Source organism: Chrysoperla carnea, chromosome 1, assembly GCF_905475395.1.
Source record: "Chrysoperla carnea chromosome 1, inChrCarn1.1, whole genome shotgun sequence".
Taxonomy (NCBI): domain Eukaryota; kingdom Metazoa; phylum Arthropoda; class Insecta; order Neuroptera; family Chrysopidae; genus Chrysoperla; species Chrysoperla carnea.
In genome coordinates, this window is record NC_058337.1 from 73,284,140 (window position 1) to 73,310,878 (window position 26,739).

Genomic DNA, 26,739 nt, shown 5'->3' on the forward strand with positions numbered 1-26,739 from the left:
TACTATGGAAGACTCTATCTACCGATTTTAATCAGAACCTTATTATATATCACTTTATAGATATAGAATATTATACAAATGTACGGTTTCGCCATAATTATGATTGATAATTATGTGCTATTTATAGTGATTATCTACGATTAAATAATTTAAGTTGGATATATTTTGATATATTGTTTTTGGTTTTTGTTGTTGCAACCAAAATTTATTTTGAAAACACACGACGCCATTAAAGTACAAAATTTACAAGAAATACACTTATCAGAGAATTACAAATATCAAAAAGACAGGAGAACAATATTTTTAAATAACTAAAGAAATAAGCTGTCAAAAGCACGCACTATATATTAATTTTTATTCATTTTATTTCTATCACGGCATTTTTTTTCCTATCTTAAAAATATACTCAAATAATCGAAATTATAGTTATAGTGACTGCATGATGTTTGTATTATTTGTTTACACTATTTATAAATAATTATATTTGCTATTATCGAATAAGTATAACTTTTCACGCGTAAATAAGTAAGTACACACTTTCTTTTATATACATCTTTTTATTACGAGAAACCCAACTTGTACCGGTGATGAAATCGGAAGTAATTTTGAAACGTTTGGAACATATTTTCCAAAACTGCCAACAATTAACGATATTAACATATTAGCAGCTTTTCGTTATTGGATTATAGTGCATAATATAGTAGCAACGAAATCCGTGGTATTATGTTGGCTATAAATAACAAAAAAAATTGTTGTTTATTGAAAATTTTTTGGTGGAACATTGGTAATGCTTTAATATGATCGGTCGTTTGGTTGTAGCGTCTCATTAACCAGCACCATCTCCTAAATATTTAGGAAATTAAATTGAAGGTTGTTCAAAGGCTGTAATTATTGGATTAATATTTTACTAAAATTAGTAATTTCAGATTTATGTCTTTTTTGGCTCATATTTTGGAACGTATTTTTATATATACATATATAAAATGGGTTACCTTACAAAATATTTCCGCGGGAAAATCTGTAGGGAAATAGTTTTCAATGTTGGTTTATAACATCATATTTTATATTTGATTGCATCTGTAGATACCTATTTCAATTTTTTTAAAGACAAAAATATGTATTTAAATATTTGCGAACTGCAATCTGCAAAGCTTTAAAAATTTGATAAGCGTGGACGTTTATTCTAGATTATTCCTCATTGGTGTACAGTAGGTTAAAAAATAAAAACGTTCAAATAGTGGAAAAAAGCTAATATTACTTTTAAAAACAATCCCGGACATATCCGTTTATAAACAACATCGTATATCTTCTAGATTAAGAATTAATTAAATTCGTTCGTTAATAATAAATAAATGCTAATTTAAAGTATTTACATTTCTATAAGTACTTTACTTGAAGAGTGGAGACAAACTTTTAAGGTTGTAATATATCATCTAATTTACATAAGTAATTAATTTATTATTAACGTAAAATTTTTATTTCACTTTGAAGAACAAACTAATTTTTTGTGTGTTTCTTTTCATCAAATAAATATTTAGTTAATACTTAATTTGAAAAATTATGTCCTTTTTTGTAAAAAACTTTTTCTTAAATATTTATTTTTTGTTTTTCCGACGAGAATTCGGTATTATGTGTATTATTTCATTTAAAATTCATGAAAATAATGTCTTTTAGTTTCAATTTAGTATTTATTTATTTTTATGTTTTTTTCTGTAGTCATCAAGAATTTATGAAATACTTAAATAAATGAAAAAGTATGCAGCGAAAAAATAAAAATTTGATCGACGTTGATCTTTTGGTTTCTTTTTATTCTTGATTTGACGATTTTATACCATGTATAGATGAAATATACATATTATACCATGTATATATGAAATATACATGGTATATTAAGTTTAGTCCCAAGTACTTAGGATGTAAATAGTGCGGTCGAGTTCGTAAAAGAGCAACATGGGGCAATTTTTTCTTAAACATCACTGTTTACCCGTGAGGGCGAAAATTATGCGCAAATTGTATAGTATGTATTATATATGGTAATATCAGTTATGTATGTGTGACATGTATGAATGTGTAATGTGACACAGTAATTAACACTTTCTATACATGGTATTTCAACAATTAATTACGTCAATTTTTTGTTTTCACTTGTTATTTATAAAGTTGTTGATATTGTTCACTCACATGAATATCGAAATTCTGAGAAGGTATCATTACAAAGAAGCAATTATCTCAATAGCTGCCAATGGATTATGATTTTATCATTAAACGATCAAACATAATTAGTATGATAGGTGGTACTGTTATAATACTGAGCAAGACCATTGTTGGGAAAGCTGCGCTTTATATGCTCAAAATTATTATTTGATAATCTGGAAATTTTGTGCCGCTGAGTGTATTAAATTTTCATTTGCTAATTCACTCATTCTGCCCGTTTCTTGTCAAAAAATCAAAATATTTGCTCATTATATACGTAAGATAGAAACGACCTTACACTATTTACCCAAAAACTCAATTAAATCGATTTATTGTTCTTGGATTCCTAAAATCAATCAAATAAGTTTTTTACTTAAAAATAAAATATCGAATAAAATTTGAAATAACAAAAATATTTTATTAAAATTAAAAAAGGAATCGCATAAATATCGAAAAATCTTGTTTGTAGTTGGCATTATTAAATAAAATATGGAACATTTCATGCAAAATACCATAGAAAAAGAGAGTTCATGTAACCAAATACCATGTATAAATTTAATATAAGGAAAACTACAGAAAAAAAAGCGTATACAACCATTAGGAACGATAAGAAAATCGAACACACTAAGTAGATTGATTCTATATGAAAAACAATATGGCTTTATCGATACTATACGTACTCCAGTTATCCAAACAAATTTTTATATTTATGTTAAATAAAAAAAAGTGTATTATATTTGTTTTGGATGACTTTATTATTATTATATTTATAAGAAGTATCTTTCTACGTACAATTCCCACGTCTAAAATAGTATGAGAAAACAAAATCCCCGATGATTCCATTTCATGCTATTACTTTCTCTTCTTCGATGTTAAAAGTGGCTTTATAATATTTGGTATTAATGTTTATACGGGAAGTTTGAAAAATTTTTGTTAAAAGATCTTGTTCAATTTGTAAGATACCCTCAAGATACTTTTCTTGCTGTATTAAGTCATGTGTTTTTCAATTAAGATTTCATCGTCATAATGTACAAATATCAACCATCATCTTCGATGGTTTTTGTCAGCAAATCATTTTTTATCCAATTCATTTGATATAATAGGTTATGTGATACAGCAGTTTTTGTAAATTATACTTTTAACATCATAGAATTAAAATAACATGGAAATGCTGGAAATTGTTTTAATTTTATGTCAAATAATTATTTATTTATAATTTTTGATAGTTCACTATGAAGGAAGGGATAGGCCAAAATTCTTTGAATTTACTAAGGCTGATCATTTGTGGATTGGTTATAGTAGTTGTGTATATATACTGTGATCAGTAAAGCGAACGATAGAACAGGGGTCAGATATATGCTATCGAAACGATTATGATTGTAGTTGTATTTAAATGAATTTACTAAAGCTGAAATTTTTTTTACAGATTGTATATTTTATATAAATAACAGTTATGACAGTCAGTCAGTTATATGTTACAACGGGGCTGGTCAGTCAGCCGTAATGTATTAAAACATATCATCCATCTACCATTTTACTTTAAAACCAATGTTAAATATACCTACTTTTATGATCATTAATTTAATTAAATAATAGAGCAAGTAAATCCAAATCTAGCTACTGTTTCCGAGATAAAACTCCATTTTCTAAAAATAAAACCTAGCTAGATCGATTTTTCTCCCCAAAAACGCCTTGCTTACTTAATTTCATGAATATCGTTAGAGGCGTTTGCGAGATTCCTTATATATATATATATATATATATATATATATATATATATATATATATATATATATATATATATATATATATATATATATATATATATATACAAGTATTACCCGTTTAAATATATAAGATACGATTGATGATACGGAACCATGAAAATATTTTGAATTTAAAAACATGTTTGAATTTTAAATTAAAGAATCAAAACTTGTAATTATTTTATTCTCAAAGGTTCGTTCGAGCAACCGTCAATGAACAAGCAAAGATTTTTAGTTCTTTTTCAAAAAACATAGATACTTTTTTTAAATGAAATAAAAAGAATGATTAAACTCAAGTGAATGTAATTCCAAAGATTGTATGTAGTATAGTCGTCTATTACGGTTTTAATAATTAAAATTTGAATGAAATGAAAAACAAAATAACCCAATAAAATCAAACGTATTAAGATCAAAACGAATGAAATTTAGCCTTGCAGAGAACATAGCCTTGCAGAACGGTTGACATATAAGTTGATGAGTACTATTTACTCATCTTACACTACAATCTGTAATCAATGCATTTGCTAGGCTTCTGATTACATCCTCTTTGAGAATCAGCATTACCGTGTATGGTTTATTTTTAATATGGCACAACAAGAAGTATCTACTAAAATAGACCTATAGAAAAAATCTTATTTGGAATTGTTCTTTGGCTCACGTTGGCTTATAAAGAAGCAATTATAAGCTATCTACGACAAATAATATAAAAATTTCGTAAAAAATATCGTTAACAATCATCAATCACTTAAAAGAGGGAATTTGTTCAAATTAAAAATATTTCCACTGACAGTAAACAACACAGAGAATGGAAAAATCCAAATCAACTTCACTTAAAAAAATATAATACCCCAGGGTGATAAATTTTATATGAAACTTCAAAAAAAAAAAAAATAATAATAAGTAGAAAAACTTTTCTATACCATCCTTACTACCATACAAATATAAGATATTTAAAAGAAAAATACTTTGTCTAGTTTATTTAAATATTATTGAAAATTTAATACAATCGTGTTGGGAAGAAAGCACAACTTTATATTGGAAGCACAAAAAAAAAAAAAAAAAACTAAATAGAAAGCATAAAAATGAAAGTAAACTTTGATAAATTTTCTCTTTGCTGATGAGAAAGTTTTTTCTTGTATTGTTATCATTATGTGTATACTTTTACTATTGATTAATTTTAATACTTCTTAAGTTTTCTAAATCCATGCCTTACTTGTGTTCACAAAAAAACGATCACATAATCGAAAATTGTGTATGTTAAATAACAATTGTAGGAGCACTGGTATGTTTCATCAGTCTTTTCATTGTAAAATAAAGTAAAGTAATTCTTTTATTATAGATAGATTACATAGAAGTTACTTCAAAAGTTTAGTAAGAAAAGTTTTTCAACATACTCGCTTATGAGCGATTGTCGTGATTTACAAAAGCACTTGTTTTAAGGCGTAGAAGCAAATGTGGGGCTACAAAATTGAAACATAATTAAGAGAACCTTTCGAAAAAAAAGGTAGGATAACAACCTTTTGCCAGCTTGATGAATGAATGGTATTGTTTTCGGTATTTATTCCTTACCACGTGAAAACAAAAAACGATGGGCATATATTTGAAGGGACAACAATCATCAACGTGCTACAGTGTTTTTATCTGAATAAAATCTTTAAATAATAAATGCCGTATGGTAATTTATAGCCAAAAGCGTTTAATTATAGAAATAGTGCAAGTGGAATACGGTAATTTTCCAACAACTTGAAATTCACGCCATTACGTACCTAACTAAGCCACACCTGCATACTCTCCTCCTCCTTTTATTTTCCTAATCGCCTATTCATGATGTCTTCTGTAATATCTTTGTGCTGTTTAAAGAAAGAATAAATAAAATTGAACTGAATTGAATGGTTACGGAATAGCTTTATTTAAATTGGCCTTATGGATAAGGTTAGCTACCATAGACTTATTACGTACCTTTTAAGTAGAAAATAGGCCTATAAATGTGCAAAATTACTTTTCAGGACTCGTATAACATCCAAGCAAATTGAACCCAACAATCATTCCCATTCTATCCCTAAAATCCTTTTGTTAATCATTATCTTTGAAGAGGACTAGATAAAAGACGGGAGGATGTTAATTGCAAACAATTTCTTTGAATATTATGCTATAGTTCATAAAAGTTACTTTTGTGAACTATGTTTATAGGCTACAAGCCCATACCAAAGTTTTTTAAGGTGAACTGACTCATCAGAAATCATGTCGAAAAAAGACACTCCTATATGTAAAAGTAAGTTTAAACACCATGACGTCAGTTTTGCCAGGTACTGGTGAGTACAGGTGAGAATATGAATATCTCGACCCCGCTGAATAGTATCTCTGTATAAGTGTTCGAAACGAATTGCATAAACACCTTACAAAAATAAATCCCGTATAGCCTCGGAAATTGACGGAAGATCAAAAATTTGTTTTAACTTCCGGTACTTAAGTTACCGGATTAAAATCTGTACGGCATTTATTTAATTTGCTTTGGATACTTATACAGAGTTAGTATCCAGCAACGCCGTACATATTTACTGGTGCGGGGATACCCCAAGGGGTGTGACATTCATATTCTCACCTGTACCGCGCAAAATTGACACCATGGTGCTTCAACTTAATCTTACATATATGAGCATCTTTTTCAACCTGGTTCCTGGAGGGTAATTTCACTCGAAAAATTTCAGCAAGGTCTTGTAGTCTATTAAGGCATATTTATTGCCCTTAATATCGAATTTGATAATATTGATATTCTATAGGTTTCACTCTGGTCCATCGCTCACTCTGGTTGACGTCCTACCATTAATTAATTCTTATTAGTTTTTGACTAAAAACTTTTTTACTAAAAACGACAATAGTTCTTACTATTTTTCCTTCTTCCCTTGAATTTCATTCTGTGTGATTTTATACAAAATCTGAATTCCAATGTGTTGAAAACATTGAATAAATTGGTTTACCTAATAAATTATCAGCTACTTAAAAATACCCCCAATGTTATTTAAAAAGAAAAATAAATGAAGATTAATATCGAAAGAAAATAATAAATTAAAGTAATTTCGATTGATTAAATTTCTAATACAAAAATAAATTTGTGTTGTGTACATTTTTCATTGAATCAACTCAATGGTTTGTAAATACAGGCAAAAGAAAAAAAATCACAACAATGTTTAATACTATGCGTGTAAATAATCGATGAGTGGTGAGTGACTCTCTTTTACCTCTTCATATATAGGGTGAATGTCATTCAAGGTAATGCTTACTTTTCATTCTTTTCAAGTCTTATGTTATATAAAAGACTTTAGTTTGACTTAAAATTGATTTTAAATTTCCCAGAGGAAGTTAATGTAATTGGGCCTATTTTGAAAATCCCCAGTTTTAAATATTTCCGCGGTTTCAAGGTCTTAATATCCGAATCAAACCTTTTCAATGTGATGTCTGTGTGTGTGTGTGTGTGTGTGTACGTATGTGCGTATGTTCGTTCGAATTCTTTCGCTTCAATTATTTCGCGAACCAGTTTCGGATGACATTTGAACTTGACTGAGTTTATTCGACGCGTAATCGCGTATTTAAGAACTGAAAGAGCTTTCAGCAGAATTAGTTGAGCCGTTTTTTAATAGTTAAAAAAAAAAAGGAAAAAACTGAATAAACAGAATCTGAAATGATCGTTAAAGACTAACGCGTTATAGCCTTCACTTCCCTTGCTCTCACTTATCTTCGTTCCGTAACACTCGAAATAGGGATTTGTATAGTTTTTAATTTTTGAAAATTCTTACAGAAATCTTTAATGTATGATTTAAAATTATGTTCATAGATGTTAAACAAAATATTTAATTTAATTTAAATTAATTTATTATATTTTAATTTTTTTTATCTTTATAAATTTTAGCTCATGCGTTATTATGATACAATTGTTATATTATTGTAAAGTTTCATTAAAATCCATTGAGTTTATTTTCTGTGAAAGTGTTACAAAGAAACAAAAAACTCATTTTAATATTTATATTATACTTGCTTGATATCCACCCGCTTCGTTGGATTTAAAAGTAAAGACCACGCGTTATAGCTTTCAACCACTTTGCTCTCACTTACTCCCCCCTTCCATAACACTCGAAACAGGGATAGCGATCGATTTGTTTAACACAGGTAAAATACGTTTACATTATTAATTTAAAAAAAAATGTATAATAGTCATAATTCATTAAGTATATCAAAACAAATGGCCGTAAATTGTATCTCGTTCTACATTTTTACAGAAATCTTTATATAGTATAGCTCATGTATTATACTGATGTATAAACTATATTATTGTAAAGTTTCATTTTAATCCATTCAGTAGTTTTTGCGTGAAAACGTAGCAATCAAACAAACAAAAGACAAGCAAACAAACAAGAAAATATATTGGATTGAGATTTATGTTTCCAACTTCAAAGAAACTTTTAACGTAACACACCGTGATGTTATTAAAAGTTACAACACACTGAAAAATATTTTCATGTATACAGATCCAGCAAAAACAAACATTCTTGTACAAAGCGTTTTGTATAAAAAAAAAATATTCATACTTTAATAAAACAACAAAACACTTCGATGTAATGAAAAGTAATTTATGTAAAATTTAATGGTTGTGTAATGTTGATGGAAAACACACATTGATTAATGTTTATTTATTATTTGTTATGTTTTTAATTGTATACAAAATATTTTGATTCAACCTTATCATGCATTATTTAAACGAATTATTTCGTCTGTATATACAACCAATTGCATAAAAACTTATTTATTTCAGTTCTACCTCAGTTTGCAACATTGTTGATTATGGCACAAGCAGCTTATTTATATCATTCCTCAAGCTGCTATATTGACCAAGGCAAAACAAATGATAATAATCAATTTCCAGTTAAACCGAATTTTTTTCGTAATAAAATTACCTCAATAACTATATAAAAACGTAAAAAAAAAATTTCGAGGAAAAATTATATTTATTTAGAATCGTCTATATCATATTATGTACGAAGGAAATGTCTGATGAAAAACTCCTACTACAATTTATCTGTAATAATATACCTTTGCTTTTATAGTATATATATATGTCCAAAAAAATAAACAAACAAAAACTGAAACGGTATACAAGAGTATTTATATTGTATGTCATTTATTTACAGGATCGTTGTACCAGTAACAGGAACAAGTCAACAACAAGATGGCGGCGTTCGTAGCAAAACAAATGGTTGGAAATAAATTAAATGCTGTGAAAGGTAAGTAAATATTATTATGTTCATGTTTTATTAATTTAATTTCAACAAAAATACAACACAACAAAACATTAATTGATTATGTTTTTAATTTAAGAATGTCTGTCTATTGTCCTTTTTCTGTCGTAAAGAAAAGTTAATTTTCATTGAAAGGGAAATTTATATTAATATAAGTATTATCTAAAGTTTACTTGAAAATAATGAGAAGGTCTTGAGGTAATCAATAGACACAGAACTTTTTTATTTATATATCTTTTTTCAAAAAAAAAGAATGGGTATCTTTCTTTGGAGCTCAATATGGAAAATTTCAGCTTCAGGGGATGAACATTTCTATCTGTGCTTAGTTATTTCTTCATACGCTACTATGATGTATAATCATTGCGAATAACTTTAAAAATCAAACGAAGGGCTTTAAGGGTTTTTTTCAATTAATAAAAGTTGGCTTAATGCATTTTTATACCATGTATATGAAATATATCAAGGTATACTAAATTTATTCCCAAGTTTGTAACGCTTAAAAATATTGATGATATGAACAAAATTTTGGTATAGATGTTCATAAAATCACCTAATTAGTCCATTTCCGGTTGTCTGTCTGTCTATCGTCTGCCGTCTGTCTGTCTGCCCGTCTATCATCACGATTACTCAAAAACGAAAAGGGACATCAAGCTAAAATTTTTATAGCTCATTGAGGACGCAAAAAGTGAGGTCGGGTTCGTATTTAAGCAACATAAGTCAATTGAGTCTTGGGTCCGTAGGACCCATCTTGTTAACCGTTAGGGAAAGGAAGAAAGATTAAATGAAAAAAAGGTTTCTTATAAAAAACTTAACAAGTTTTGTTCGAAACATTTTTTCGTAAACATCACTGTTTACCTGTGAGAGCGAAAATTATACGCAAATTGTATAGCATATGTATTATATGGGTTGAGCAGTTATATGTGTGTGGCATGTATGTATGTGTAATGTGACAGAGTAATCAACACTGTTCAAACATGGTATTTCAACAATTTACTCAGTCAACTGTTTTATTATTTATTGTGTTAACTCCAAAAATTATAAAGCATACTTCATATTATTGTTTTTGAAGGTATTAATAATAAACGTGTATACCTAAGTACCCATAAAACAAAATATATCAACTACTTTTTTCAATAAATTATTTTAAAACAATTTTCTAACATTAAAAGTGAGGGGTAGATCAATATGAAATAAATGATTACACATTATTTGTACGAAACTTTTTGAAGTGAAAACTTCTTTTGCGACGTTGGGCACTTTTTGGTAGGGGAAAATGTTACAGGTTCGCGTTACCAACATGTTGTGCGCGCGCCGACAGGCTTATAGCACTTTATCTGTATCTATAAAGCTGACGTATTGTGTAACATTAGTGCTGCGTATATAACAAATACATTGAAATTTATGTAAATACAAATACTATTCATAAATCATATGATTGTATATTAATTGTTATTTCAATTGAATTGTATTTTTACTTTATCATAATCTTGTACTGCCCGTAATATATTTAAATAATAAAAAACCATATAAACATTCATATAATTGTTGCTCGGAGTGTCAATAGATGTGAAAACCAGATTGATGTTGATAATTTCAATTCAAATATTATGAAATTCAAATTTTTATACTTAAAGTTCTAAGTTTTCACTTCTATCGGCAGTGCCTCAGACTGCCAATTTTTTTCTAAACAAAGCCTATGTATTTTTAAGTTTTGTTAGAAAATTCCATTTTTTTGCATGTACAGGTTTGCTATATACTTTTTTTTAGCCGAAAAATGTAGACAGGCTAGACTAGAAGGACATTTTCAATTTTTGTTTAGTCCCTTAACTTTTAATAATTATTTCAGATCTTTACCTCTTTGGTACTAAATAAGTTTAATTTTTCAAAGTATGATGTTAATTTATAATGTGTACACCTTGAATCGTTTAATATAATTTGAACTTTCAACTTTCATCGAAAGGTTATGCTATATATATATATATATATATATATATATATTTGAAAGAACTTTAATAAAAACGTTACCTATGCATGAAAGTTCAAATGAAAGTTCAAATTATATTAATCGGTTCGAAGTCTGCACATGTCATAAATAAATATAATGAAAAAACTTGGAAAAATTAAATTTATCTTAATAATAAATAAACGAGAGTGCAAATGAATATTTATTTTATCCTAATCAAATTTTTAGCTATGAATAGGAGGTAATCATCAGCGTATTTTAAAATCACTTCATGCTTTCGTTAAATATTATTTTCTATATTTGATTTATGAAAAATTTGATTATTTTATTATATATCAAGTATTTGTGCGAGAATAAATATAAAACATCGATTCAAATTCACATAAATGACGTACAACGATATTAATACGTATATAAGAAAAAAAGATTTCCACTAGAAATTGTAAAAGGTATGTTGTAAAAAAGAACGCTAAGGTACCAAGAAGAATATGACAACGATATTTAATTTTATTTACTATTGAGATTTAAAATGTGCGGAGTGATTTATCAGGTTTGATAAATCTTTAACGTTTGGATCACTCTTTAAACCTTTTAGAAAAATTATGCGTAAAACTAAAAATATTTTATCCATTACTCGCAGAGCTTCGGGACCATTGATGTACATCTTTGGATACCCAAAAAATGTAATATTAGGAAATCAGTTAAATGATTCTCACACTTTGTCATGACGATTGTTTAAAAAAAAAACATTACCATTTGACATTTTATGGTAAGCAATCAAACAAATTCTGAAGGTTCTACTGGAGTTTCAACTGAAAGTTTCTTGTGGCATTTTGGTGGATATTTTTAGTCTATTATTTTATTTTTTACTCAAAAACCACAAAAGCAGATATAAACATTTGCCATTTTATTTAAATGAAATAAAAAAAAAGAAGGGATATTAGACTTATCTCAATCGTTTGTTAAACCAATCTTAAAAAGAACGCTAAGGCTAATCTAGAGTATACTATCTTTCGTGCGACAAGTAGCTTATTTCTATTACTTGTGGCAGGCAGCTATTTGCTACTCCTTGTGAAATATAACTAATAATCTGCGTAGTGCTGCTATCCGCCAATTTGAGACGGGAAGTCTCTAGCTATTTGTACAGATTGTACGGAAAATCGTTTTGGAAAAGAAAACTAGTCTCGTATTTGTGCAAAAAAAATACAACTCGTTCCGGTTGTACATTATACCCATTTAAGTGATAAAAAACTTACTCACTAAAGTGATTTAACATTCGTGATTCTGATAGTACCACCGTGTGAAATTGACAACTTGTACACTTATTGGACACCAAGCCCAAAACAAGCCTTATTTGTGTAACTTTATCTTATACAGTAAAACTTGTGCTTAGGTGTTACCATAACACAATGGTCTTAGTGTTTCTGTAACCAACTACTTTTTATTGCTTACTTTTTATTTATACTTTTTATCTTACTCTAATACATTTGCAATATCAAATAAAACTAGCAAATTCAAGAATAATGACTAAGAAAAAGATCATAACATTAAGTGTTTCAAAATACTCAAATATAGCCTTGGTTTTTGTTGATCAATACTATACACTCATTGCATAATGTACTTATGATTGTTACTTTTTTACTGAAGAGTTCATCACAAATTAATTACAGAATATTGATCCTGAATACCCATAATGAACTTTGAAATTTGATATAAAAACGAAATCATACCGTAAAAATAATACATTTTGAAATAAACCTAATAAAATTGTCAACCACTCTAAAAAACAAATACTTTAAATTGATTTTCCAGAAGGGTACACTCTCAAGTATAGACGATTTTCTATTACAGCCAATCAGAAATGCAAATACAATTATCTTAAGTGTAGTATACATTCATACATATAGAGTATAAAAGGAGTCAGTATTTTGTAACAAGGATAACAAATACACAAGAAATCTTTTATAGATAGTTATATCTATGTGTAGATGCTATTGAATAGAAAGTAGTTGTATGTATAATCAAACCGTATCGGTCTTAAAGAAAACTATCTATTTTCTTACACATAATACCGTCTTTAGCACTCATAAAACATTTACTTACTTCGATTTAATATATGTTTTGAATTCTGTAACGACTATTTTTATTTGTGTCGTATATATAAAATATTTGTTAAAAAAACAAGAAATGTTATTGGTTAATAGTCTGTGGAATTTAATTCATTGAGGAGATACTATCGTATAAAATGGTATAGAAAAAGTAGCCATATCTATACCTATGTGGCATAAATATTTATGGTTCAGTGATTTTGATATTAATATAAATCAGTTCGCTTTAAAATTTCGTCTGATTTAAACAAAATTCTTTGTAATTTATCATAAACTATATCCAGTAAATATGGTCTTAAACTGTCACATACTTTGAAATGTTAGATACATATAAATAAGTCGGATCAATGAATATTTTTACTCAGGAGTCGTCAATAACAGCACCGATTTTGATTATTTTTTTGAATATTAATTAAAATCAGAAACATTTTAAATGGTGGAAATAATCTGGAGGGGGAAAATGTAATGTCCCGACTGATATATCGATGCCCAGCCGAAGTCGCTAATGATGGAAATTTGAAATTTCGAGAGTATATTGATTTTATACTGTAAGTGTAATTTTAGAAAGGATTTTTTCGAAATTTATCCCCAAAAGGGGTGAAACAGGAAATGAAAGTTTGTGTGAAAATATATAAAAAGTGTAAAATATATTTGAGTTCCCTACTTAACCGATTTTAAAAATTCTATAGAATGCTACATTATCAGCAAGTAACATGGCCGTATTTTCTTTTAAAATTAATTAGGAATTCGCACTAAAAGTTAATTAGTGAACAAAAGTGAACGAAAATGAAAATAAGGCCCATGTTAATAGGGTGATAATGTAGCATTCTTTGAGTGAAAATTTTTTTTTAATCAGTTTGATAGTCAACTCAAAAAATTGTAAAAATAAATAAAAAAATTGAATTATCGATTGAATGCATTCAAGTAAGAATTTTTATCATTATTAGCTATTCGTTGTGTGCGTAGTCATGGTAGGGATAATAAAATCGATGCCAGCGCTTTAATTGAAAAATTTTGGAGATAAAGTGGGCTGTTATGACTAATTTGCAATTATTTACATGTTAATGATATAGAAACTGTCAAATTAAAATGATTGAAAAACACTAATTAATTAAACTTAATGCATTAAAAATTGTGAAAATAAGAAATCAAATTGTACAAATATTATTTTTCAAATGTTAATTATCGTAATTATTTATTTAAATTTGTGAAACAAGAATATTAAATTTTAAATGTAAGTTTTCAATGCAATCCACACAATTATATATGCATCCATTAATTCTATAATTAAAGTAGTGTATCGTTGTCATGGAAACGAAATTCACGCTCGGAGCGAATTGGTCATACATATTTAGTTTAGTTGCCATCATGTTTATTCAATTCGTGTACTATTTATTTTGTAGAAAATATCAAATAATATGACGTTGAATTTTATACATTTACAAAATTGACCAATAAAATGTATGAAATTTTCATGTTTGACTTTTAACTTTTTATAAGAATGATCGAATATTTTCTAAATGTATTTAATACATATTTGTGACATTATATTTTATTTTATAAATATCCGTAATATGAGGTATTGAATCGATTTTTATACACATTATGGAAATAAAGCTATTTTTAACCGACTTCAAGAAAAAAAGAGGAGGTTATCAATTCGAATGTATTTTTTTTTATGTGTGCTACCTCAGAACTTTCGACTGGGTCGAACCAATTTTGATGATTATTTATCTATTTGAAAGCTGGTGCTTTCCGTGTGGTCCCATTTCATTATGGTCCAATTCTGACAACGGCATCCATGAGAAAACCATAAAAGTGTTAAATTTGCATTTAGTATGCACGACAAGAAAACGAATAGACGAATCACCGATTTCGGTGATTCTTTTTTTAGTGACAAATTAGTTAGTGTACTTCAGATTCACTTAAAACCACAAAATAAAAAAACTTTTAAGAAAAAGAAAGCCGACTTCAAAAGCAAACTAATCCAAAACAAATTAATATGCACTAAAAAGGAAAAAAATAACGCAAATATAATGTAGTTAAATTATCGTTATTTTTGGAGTCGGTGCCAGCGAAGCTCATGAAGCAAACTGTCAGAGTTGTTTCCTTGGCTGACACCGACACCAAAAAAACAATAATTTTAACTACATTATATTATCGTTATTTTTTTACTTTTTAGTGAATATTAATTTGTTTTGGAAAAGGTTTCTTTTAAAGTCGGTTTACTTTTTGCTTAAAATTTTTTTATTGTTATTAGATAAATATTTCAATACACCTCTATACTCCATCTGGCTATTAGTATGAATTGTCCAATTCTGTATATAGGTGGTGTAAATCTAAGTTAATCTATTGAGATCTAACTGAAATTATATACTCTTTGAATATATAATAATACTTTTTGAAAATACTAAAAAAAATGATTCTTGTAAAATAGATTTTGGGTAACGAAAAATTAGTTTCGCAGAATTGAAATCGCGTTTTTATCTTTCTGCTTTTATAAGTTGCAGTCAATATCTTTGTTCAGCTAAGATGATCTTTGACCTGCCTTCGAAATTCAAGATTAAAACTCATCCTTTGCTTACGTAGGTCTATGCACAGCACATAATATCTTGATCTCGAGTTGATGCTTTTTATTAATTTCTCAGAGGAAGTTAATGTAAAGGGGCCGATTTTGAAAATCTCCAGTTTTGCATATTTCCGCTGTTTTAAGGCCTTAATATCCGAATCAAACCTTTTCAATATGATGCCTGTGTGTGTATGTGTGCGTATGTGCGTATGTTCGTTCGGATTCTTTCGCCTCAATTATCTCGCGAACCAATTATGACATTAACACGTGACTGGGTTAATTCGACACGTAATCGCGTATATCAGAACTGAAAAAGCAGAATTTTTCAGCAGAATTGGTTGAGAAGTTTTTTAATGGTAATGAAAAAACTGGAAAAAAACTCGATAAACAGAATCTGAAAAGTAGATGAAACTCATCATTTTTCTCTGGTGATAATGATCGTTCCAGCATAAGCTGCAAAACATGTTCGAAACATGATCTATGAATGTTAACAAGTCCTTTTTGTAACTTTCTATTATACTGGGAAGATTTTCGTGTGTCAATTTGCATATATTCATTTTTTTTTTTTTTTTTTTGAAAGTAATAATAACAAATTTTGTTGACGGAATTTTGCATAGTTAAAAACATAAGAAAAAATCGTTAACTAATTGAAAACACACTTGTATAAAACTGTCTTTTTAAATATTGTGAGAAGTTTTTTAATGGTAATAAAAAAACTGGAAAAAAACTCGATAAACAGAATCTGAAAAGTAGATGAAACTCATCATTTTTCTCTGGTAATAATGATCGTTCCAGCATAAGCTGCAAAACATGTTCGAAACATGATCTATGAATGTTAACAAGTCCTTTTTGTAACTTTCTATTATACTGGGAAGATTTTCGTGTGGACCTTGAGGGTCGCACCAGACTCAATTTGCATATATTCATTTTTTTTTTTTTTTTTTAAAGTAATAAGAAAAAATTTTGTTGACGGAATTTTGCATAGTTAAAAACATAAGAGGAAATCGTTAACTAAATGAAAACACATATGTGTAAAACTGTCTTTTTAAATATCGTGTTCTCTTTTTAAGAATTTTCAATGACATAGTTTTGTATATTCCATATTAAAATAAAATATTTGAAAATGTTGAGAGAATATATTCTCGTTGTAGATCCCATTTAATTTAAACTACATTAACATTCAATTTTCATTAATAAAATATGCAAATGAAAATATCATAATAAAAACTGTCATATTCATGAATATAAATTTGCGAATATGAATGAATGTAAAGAGAAATATTTTTCTTAAATTACTAGCACATATCTTGATAACACTAATGTACGCTTTCATGTCCATCAGAAGAGTCGCTCGCCAATATATTACCAAAAATAATTTCGTCCAATGTCCGTTGTTCGTAATATGTTTCCTTTGATTTATGAAACGTCGTAAGGCGAAAATTGTTGGAACGAGTTCCATAAATTCGATCCCAAGCCAAGGATAAATCGCATTTTTCTTAATTACCAAAACCTTTATCAATTCTACAAAATGACTGTGGTAAGAATTGTAGAATTTTTACTTCAAGACCAGATTACAATCTTATGAGGCAATTTAAATCTTTTACTTCCCCTTATTCCACCACATTTGGATAATAATTCTACGAAATTAAGAAGAAAGGTAATATTCTTTATGGGTTTACATGCGTCCAACATGGCTAAACGTAGGTTTATGTTCAAACAATTTTGTGCACATAAAAATGAATTTTATTGAACAACTATGATATAGATCCATTTTTTGGTAAGCCATTTTATCTAAATCCCTAAATTGTGTAAAAGTTGGTTAAAAAATTTCAAAATGTAATTTGTTGGCAGTGTTTTGCGGTTCCAAGTGTACCTCTACCATTTCTTATCTAAAACTTTCACCAAAAGAAAACAAAATGTCATACTTTTAAATGTATTGTATGTTTCTTCAATAAAGTTTAGTTATACGTGCAAAAAGCCTTTGCCTATTGATTTTAGGTATTGTTTTGTAGCCCTATAATATTGCCTGATTGCATATTTTTCAACTAGGAATTATCTCGAATAAGTAGATCTATTAAGAAAACACTTCATTCTATCTACTCGCTAGAAACCTAGGCATCTAGATCACCTATTTCCACGTATATACCATCCTAACTTCCAAAAGATGGACCGATATAAAAAAATTATTATTCGTATTTTCGTGGGGTTAAATGTTTATGGCAGATAAAAAGGATCGAGAGATGGCGTAAGACACCCGGTAAGAACTATATTCCTTTCGTACCTTGGTACATTATAAATGTAGCGCTTACTTTTTTTATTTAACACAAATAAAAACACACAAATACTTGTCCGATTCTTTACAGAATTTAATTTTAAAGCTACGTTTAGTTTTTACTGTATGAAATAATTGTATTATTAGTTTAAAAAAGATGACTTCTGATTTAGGAAATTTACTATGACATAACATAAAAATTGCATTGTAGGTACTTTAAATTATCTCTGTTTTGTTTTACTTCTGATATCTTTCATAACTCAATTTTTTTTAAATGATATGCTTGTACGAATCACATAAAACTAATAACTTTTACATAATAGAGTTTTAGCAAATTTTGATTAGTAATCGTATGGTTGATTTTTCGACGAGTTTCTTCGTTTATCATATATAGTTCACGTTAAAACGTCGTCAAATATTTTATATTGTCTACACATTTCACAGAAGAAGATGAGGAATGAAACCATCACTACAATCCCATTCTACTGCCTCTTCTTGTTCGTTTAACGTACGCATTAATAAAATTCCATCAATTCCAGATAATAATAATGCGGTCTGTCGTGTCGTGTCGGTCGGTCGGTCGGTTGGTTGGTTGGTCTATCTTTCTGTGTGTTATGGTGGTAGATAACTCACTTATTCATTCATTCACATATCTATAACTTATTTTTGTTCTTAATGGTTTTATGTTGTGTTGGTAACGTAACGCTGGTAATGCGTGTTGTATTATATGTCGAAGGAATATCACATTCCTTTTATCATGTAAAATATCTCACTCGCCTTGGTTTATATATGAAAATATTCCTTTTATTCTTATTATCAAATGTGAATGTGAAGTATCTAGTGCTATACTGTGTGTACAAAGAATTTGTAGTGAGTTATGCTATTTTTAGCGAATATTTTTTAGAAAATAAAGTAGTATTGTACTAAAGTCATGGATCTTGAATCATAAAACCTGACTATTTCATGTTATTACAAGCTCAGTCATACGGACTCTTCTATGGAGAAGATTCATTAGGCTATAATATGTAGCTACCTAAGATGTTTATTTCATCAACATTTTAATTGTAAATTTCAACTAAAAAATAGTGTTGCCAACTAATTCATGAGATGTGATAAACTTTTGAAAGAGACTATTATGAAGCGAAATATTAATATTAATATATTAATGCCAATTTGTTTTTCAATCATAACATTATGTCATCTAGATAGCCATAGCCATATTGAATTTGATGTGACGCCACAAAGCAAATAACCAGCGAACGACCAAGACACTTTTAACGATACCATCATTTAACGATACCATCATTTAACGATATGCTTTTAACGATAGACGCTTTTAACGATATTATCATTTGTCAAATTATTATAAGTAGTTTAGAAGCCAGGTGAGAACAGATGAACACATATATACCGGTCAAACACATAACCCTCGCCATTGTATAGTCGGGGTAAACAAAAGTATACATTAATCTGTCCAAATGTTTATAAGTTGTCTTTGTCCAAAAAATGTACGCATATACCTGTATACTTCAATACTTCAAAAATCACAAAATTAAACTTACATAAAAGTATTTTTCACTATATTATATATACCTAATTCATATTCTGAAACTTCAAGTGAATTTATAAATTTATTGGTTTCTTTTCTTTTGAAGAAACTTTTTCATATTAAAAATGCTGGTTATTTTTCGTTTTAATAAATTAGTTAGTCATCAGAGAATGCAAAAGGTAAACCTTCTATTTTATTGTATATGATAGTTAAAACGGAGTCAATTTTAAAACAAAATAATTTTCTTAGAATATGTCTTCTATAAGCTAGTCATTAAATTTAACAATCATCTATTCTGCGAAAGGTATCTGCGAAATATGCTCAAAATACATCTTTAAATAATATTGATAATGCATCAGAATAAATATTTATATTAAAACTGCTGACATTAGAACCTAAAATCTGCGCCAGATATCTAAAATTTTTTATTGAAATTCGTTTTAAGTAAAATTTTTGTCTATCTATCCGTTGTAAGTAGATGGTAACTTACAAAGTATACATTAATAATCTGTTACCAGCCCTAATCTCTGCTCAGTTCCCTTGATTATTCTTAATCCATCCTTGGTTTTTCTTTGCCCTCCTTACTCTCTTGTGAGCCCCAAGGATTGGGGCTTCAGACGGTTAAGCTTCGGAGCAGGTAAGTTTAATAGTTTGATTCCACATTTTAGTAGGTATGTATTACATAGTATATATAGTATACTATGTAAGTAACTATACTATACTAAGAATATTAAAGAATCGGTATGAAAATGCACATTTCCATATCAAAGTAGATGGTGACTTCAGTAAGGAGTTTCCCGTAAAAGAAGGCGTACTGCAAGGTGAATCGTTGAGCCCGTGGCTTTTCTCGGCATTCATTAATGACATCGAAGACTTTTTTCGTTGCAATGGAGTATGTGGACTGAATGTCGATGGTCTCAACGATATTTTAATGCTTCTGTACACTGATGATCTCGTAATTCTAGGTGATAGTTATTCGGATCTGGCCAAGAAAATTTCATTGCTTTCCTTCTATGCTAAAAATAACAGCTTGGTAATCACAAAAATCAAAAATCATGATATTTAAAAACGGAGGCAGAAATCCAAAGAGTGAAGTGCTTAAATTTGAAAAACTCTCCTTCGAAGTTCAATTTCTTGGGAATACCGTTCACAAGTTCTTCCCTGTTCCCTGAAAAGCAGGTGTCTCGACTACTTTGGCTAATTCCAAGTGTATTTCTTGGGACTCTCGAATGCAACTTTACCAATCATGCGTATTAAATACTCTACTCTATTGTGCCCCAGTATGGAGTCTTCGGTATCTATCCTTAATTGAATCCGTCCAAGTGGGGGTTTTTAAGCAACTTCTTCAGCTGCCAAGGAATACACCAAACCATGTAGTACGTCTTGAAACAAGCATATCACCTTTGTCTCTTAAAGCAATCAAATCATCTCTTTTTGGGTTGAAAAAAATTTTGCGCATTAACGACGAGCGATATCCAAATTTATGCTACAAAAGGCTTCTAAACTTAACCAATACTTCCGAAACTGTCCCGATTAAGTTAAATTGGGTCTGTCAATTTAAGAACCTACTCGAATTAATTGACTCAGTAGACATTCTCAATAGCGATTTCATTTCGCAATCAAGAATAAGAACCACTCTTGAGAAATTTCAAATATACCACGCGAAACAAGACATTGAAAGGGTGGCCTTGTCAACATATAACCCGTTATTTAGGGATCTTATAGCCACAGATGGATATCAGAACTACTTAACTTTTAACTGTCCTCTGTCTTTTATTCGAGTATTTGCACAACTCCGTACCTCGAACAAACAAATTTTGCGTGTTGTTTTCAGTAAAATCAGTGTATGTGATAGATTTGGCTGCCACATGCACTCTTTGCACTTTAAATGTTCATGAAACCTTACATCGTCTGTTGTTTGTTTGTCCTGTTTACAACTTTGAGCGTGGCGGTTTTTTAAAGAAACTCAATTCTACGATTTGGGACTTGGAAGGTTTGTTATACGGTGAAACTATTTCACATATAAAAAAAGTTTTTTATTTTCTACAAACAATTCTCATGATAAGGTCTTTTCTTTTGAATGAATGAAGAAATTTGTCATTCTAGGTTTAGAATTTATATTTTTTTCCATTATGAATTAATATGATTGTATACTTTTATTGCTAATTTTTTTTCCAATCATTTTGATTATTTCTAGAATTTTTTTTTTATTTTTTCTGTTCTTTTGAGTTTGATTTTTTCTTGTTTTTCTTACATATATTTTTGTGTTTTTTTTTTGTTGTTGTTTAATGTCTAGGAATTCTTTGTGAAAGGTTGTAAAATCTTTAAACAAATAAATTTATTATTATTATTGTTATTATTATTATTATCTATAAATATATAGGAGACTTTCTATCTATAAATATATAGGAGACTTTCTATAGATCTATATAGATAGATAGTCACTCATCACGATATCTCTGGAACTATAAGACCTAGAGACGTGAAATTTGGCAGGAATATTCCTTTTGCCAAGTAGAGGTCAGCTAAGAACGGATTTTACGAAATTCCACCCACAAGGGGGGTTGCGGGGGTGTTCATGAATAAAAAATTCATATTTTTAAATTATGGCTTTTAATAGTTCAAAACTTGGTCAGAATGTTTTAAATTACATTTAGAAATTTTTTTAACCTTCGGAGGGTAGAAAGGTGTAGCGAGAAAGTGGGAAGGAAATATCGAATATTTACAAATATACCTAAGTGGGGTATCAAATAAAAGAGCATGACGTGTACATTACAAAAATGTTATCCAACGCGAGGAAATGTGGAGGGAGGGGTGCAAGTGGGGATGTTGCCCAGCAAAGCGGGTATATTTTACGCCACGCAAAGCGGGCGGATAACTAACAGCTAGTTAGTATATATAGTATTGATTCAAAATCATTAATGGCAGCTTGATTTTGTAATTAGCGGGACACTATACAACAAATATACCCACGTGACCTTCAATAACGATTTCTCCTACACAAGTTTTTTTAAGTCGCATATAAAGAAAAGTTTATGAACAGATAGTCAGAAAGTATCTACTCATTCTTCTCTCTTCAAGTTACATACCTACATGTAACAACATACAATCTTTGAGCAATATTTTGAACAACACTAGTTGTAACAGTACTGTACAAGTAATGTTTCTCTTGAATATAGTGAAATATAATGCGATATTATGACGATATGATACTAGTTTATCATTTTACTTTGAAAATATACACTTAATACTTCATACAATACAACTTGAGGAAAAGAGTAACTGTAAGTACAGGACGGCGGCTTAGCAATTCCTTTTAATTCTAAAGAATTATTGCAAAATATGTAGTTCCGTTAGTCGTCATACAAAATTTTCTCCTTAATCTATACATTACCTAACGGTTGGAAATGGTAGTAATTTGGAACCTATATTCCTCTGTAGTTCATGAAAGAAAACTTCCAAAAATGGCACTACATTGCTGTTAAGTTTATGCTTATCCCAGCACAGGAATTATATTTGTGTTTTTATATCATGTATATAGGAAATATTTTAAGCTATACTAAGTTTAGTCCCAAGTTTGTAAGGCTAAAAATACTGATGCTAAGAACAAAATTTTGGTATAGGTATTCATAAAATCATCTAAAAAGTCCATTTCCGGTTGTCTGTCTGTCCGCCTGGAAGCACAATAAGTCAGGAAGGAAAAGAGATATCAAGCTGAAATTTTTATAGCTCCAGGACATAAAAAGTGGCGTTGAGTTCGTAATTAAGAAATATAAGTGAAGGTTTTGGGTCCGTGGTACCCATCTTGTAAAACGTTAGAAGCATTTTTCTTAAAAATCACTGTTTACCCGTGAGGGCACAAATTAGGACAAAACTTTGTAGTTCATTTTTTCCAAAAGTATAAAAGACAAGTAGTTGAAATTTGCAGATAGAAGGTAAATACTGATATTCAACCTTTTCTATCAATGATATTTCAACAATTTAGTTTAATTATTTGCTTTCAGTAGTTAATTGTAAATTATAAATAATCATTGACAACTCGGCATTCACAGATTTCCGAAATTTCATACTTCTTAGTTTAATTCTTAACTCCTCTTTGAAAAAAAAAGGAATTTTAATTATCAAACAGGTTATTTTGATTGTTTTTATTGAAGTCTGGTACATAAAAATCTGGATGAAAGATCAAAACATAACAAATGTTCCTTAAAGAAAAGTTTTGTTCAAGATTAAATTGAAGACAGTTCTGTACGTGTATCAAAGTATAATAACTAAACGTAAAGCATTGTTTTCTTGTCACAATACTTCCATGTTCTATTATAAGTAAAGATATGTACCTAATGTGTGTTCATATATGTATTGTGTATTGTCACAAAATTGTATGTTCAAATTTTATAAAACGTTAACATGTAATATATAACAAAATAACAAGAGCGACAAAACTCTACTTTACTACAATAATAATAATAATCTGGAATACTTCATCTTTATCAGAAACTATTACATGTAGAACCCCGTATATACTCAGACAATTCTAACTTAAGATATGTACCTCGTAGGTCACTAAATTTGTGATGACATTTTGCTGTTGAAATGGGCTGTGAAACCACAACGTGAAAAGTAGTTGGAAACTGACATCGCACGCCCTTTTTTCGTATTCTATATCTGTAATATAAATAATAATAATATTATTATTATATTCTATATCTGTAAGAATCATGTCAACTACGCTTGTCTCAATTATCTTCGTTAGTCGGAGGTCTCAAATCTTGTGACCAATTTAAGATTTAGTGATACCAATTACACCATTCTATATTAAAAAGACCAATAGCAAGCAAAACACAGGGGTGGCAAAACGGTTTCATCTCTTGAATCTAAGATTTTCTCTGAAACTATATCCTTAGAAAAGCTAAATTTTGCTTGAAATATTTACGTAATTCGAGATACTCAATTAAAATTCTAGCACTAAGTATATACACGATCCTACAATTCTTCCACCTTATGCCAATAGATAAAAACATTTTGCATTTAACTATGGATTTTTTAAATCTAAACCGGTCTTTTAAATGAGATCGATTCTGTTTTCAGTTAGTGGATTTCTCTGAAGAACTGGACAGAATGTTATTATTTTAGTTTGATGGATGCAAGCATGTTATGTAAAGAGGACCGTATGTCATAATTGGTGTTGATTTTTTCATAATTAGCTACTGAGTTTTTTTTTTTAATCTATTCGTGCCATGACAAAATGACTTGACTCATGTAGCTATGATAATGTCTCAATATTGACGGAATTGGATATTCTATTCCCAAGTTTCTCTTCTTGGAAACCCGTCATGGAAACTTGTATATGCCTGTCCTGGTGTATTCCTCTTCGCTGCGAAAAAAAAAACACCTTCAAACCACAGGAAAAGTTTTCCTCAACTAAGTGATACTGGAGAAAATACCTTCAATACGATTTGTACAAGAAATACATTCACCAAAAAGGTGGTGTGGCTAAATTTGATTCTTAAACTATTTTAAAGTTGATATATAAAAATTTTGTAATATAAAATTTGCATTATTTTGCCTTTTTTTTAAAAATAATAACGAACGGTTTATTGGTTCTAAATAAAACTATATTATACATATTAGGGGTAATGCGTAATGTTAAGGCACAACATGAATTCAGGCCAGTACCTGTTTGTTATTAGAGTGATAGTATTAACAACGGTTTCATATTTATAACTATCTTGAGACAGAAATCACAGTTATTATTCTTATTGTATTTAGTTTAGCTATTTTATGTAACCAATACCAATGAAACTTATACACGGCCGTGTATAGTTTAGTGTGTGGTGGTTTCAATTTAAGGAACAAAATCAGGCTCACACAGACGTCTGACACACACTTTTGTATGACACTAAATTTTCTAAGTATGAAATTCAAGCCATATATTTAGTAAGAATTGAAAAACTCCCAAGCCCCTTCTAGATTACACCATTTATTAAATACAAATCAAATTAAAAACTTATCGGGTCTCTGTGCTATACACAAAAAACTTTTCCTTCTCAAAAATGCCATTCACATGTGTCAAAAAGTTTTTATTCAAAATAAATGATCTTCAGAGTGAAGTTTTTTGAAATATTAAAAAAAATATATAAGTTTGTGTTAAAATGCGTTTCTGATATCGTTACTGTCATATTTTTTTAAAATTTATAAAACGCTGTTGTGCAAGAATTACTAGCAATTTCTTGTCGAAATGACTGATTTTACTTTATATCATTAAAGTGTAGTATAGTAGAACTATATCTTTTTCACAGATCAGTAGTAGACGAACCATTTAGACGAAAAAATTGTAAAATGAAAATTTTTATTGAACATTGAACATTTAAAAAAAAATGGCACGATAGGTTGAGGTACAAAAAAATTATCTTTGAAATGCTAAAATGACACGACTATAGATACTTTAGGTATTTATTGTACCCTATATAAATAAAATATATATTAAGGTATATTAATTTTGATCTAAAGTTTGTAACGTTTAGAAATATCGATGATACGACCAAAATTTTTGTATAAGTGTTCATAAAAACCCCTAATTAGTCAATTTTTATTTGTCTGTTCGTCTGTCGGTCCGTCCGTTGTTCCGTTCGATAACTTCTAAACGAAATGAGATATTAAACTGAAATTTTTATAGCGTGTTCAAGACGAATTTTTGAGCAACATAAGTAAAGTGGGTCTTGGGTTATATACTTTTTTTTGCGTGAGGGAGCAAATTTTGGTGTATATTTTCTCCAAAAGTATAATAGATGGAGACTAAAAATTTATAGGTAGCTTCAATTATTGAGGCTTGTGAAAGATTTTGAAAACGAGAAAGAAAAGTTTTTTAGAAAATACTCCGAAAAAATTTCGAAATTTTGAAAATTAGAACAAATGGAAGGCGGAAGGCCGCCATAAATTTGTTGGCTTTTTTAACTTATCAAATTTATTAAAAATAATGCCAGCACAAATATTCAAAATTGTCTATCCAGGTATTTCAATTATTAACTCAA

At 28.9% G+C, this 26,739-nt stretch overlaps 1 protein-coding gene across 1 annotated transcript in view; it reads left to right on the forward strand.

Annotated features, from left to right (window-relative positions):
• The window catches only part of LOC123291109 (complexin), a 736,149-nt gene that overhangs the window by 245,069 nt on the left and 464,341 nt on the right, over positions 1–26,739 (forward strand). The window contains exon 3 of the mRNA XM_044871566.1: positions 9,143–9,235. Coding sequence (XP_044727501.1) covers positions 9,181–9,235 — 55 coding nt within the window. The 5' untranslated portion in view covers positions 9,143–9,180. The remainder of the gene's footprint in view (positions 1–9,142; positions 9,236–26,739) is intronic.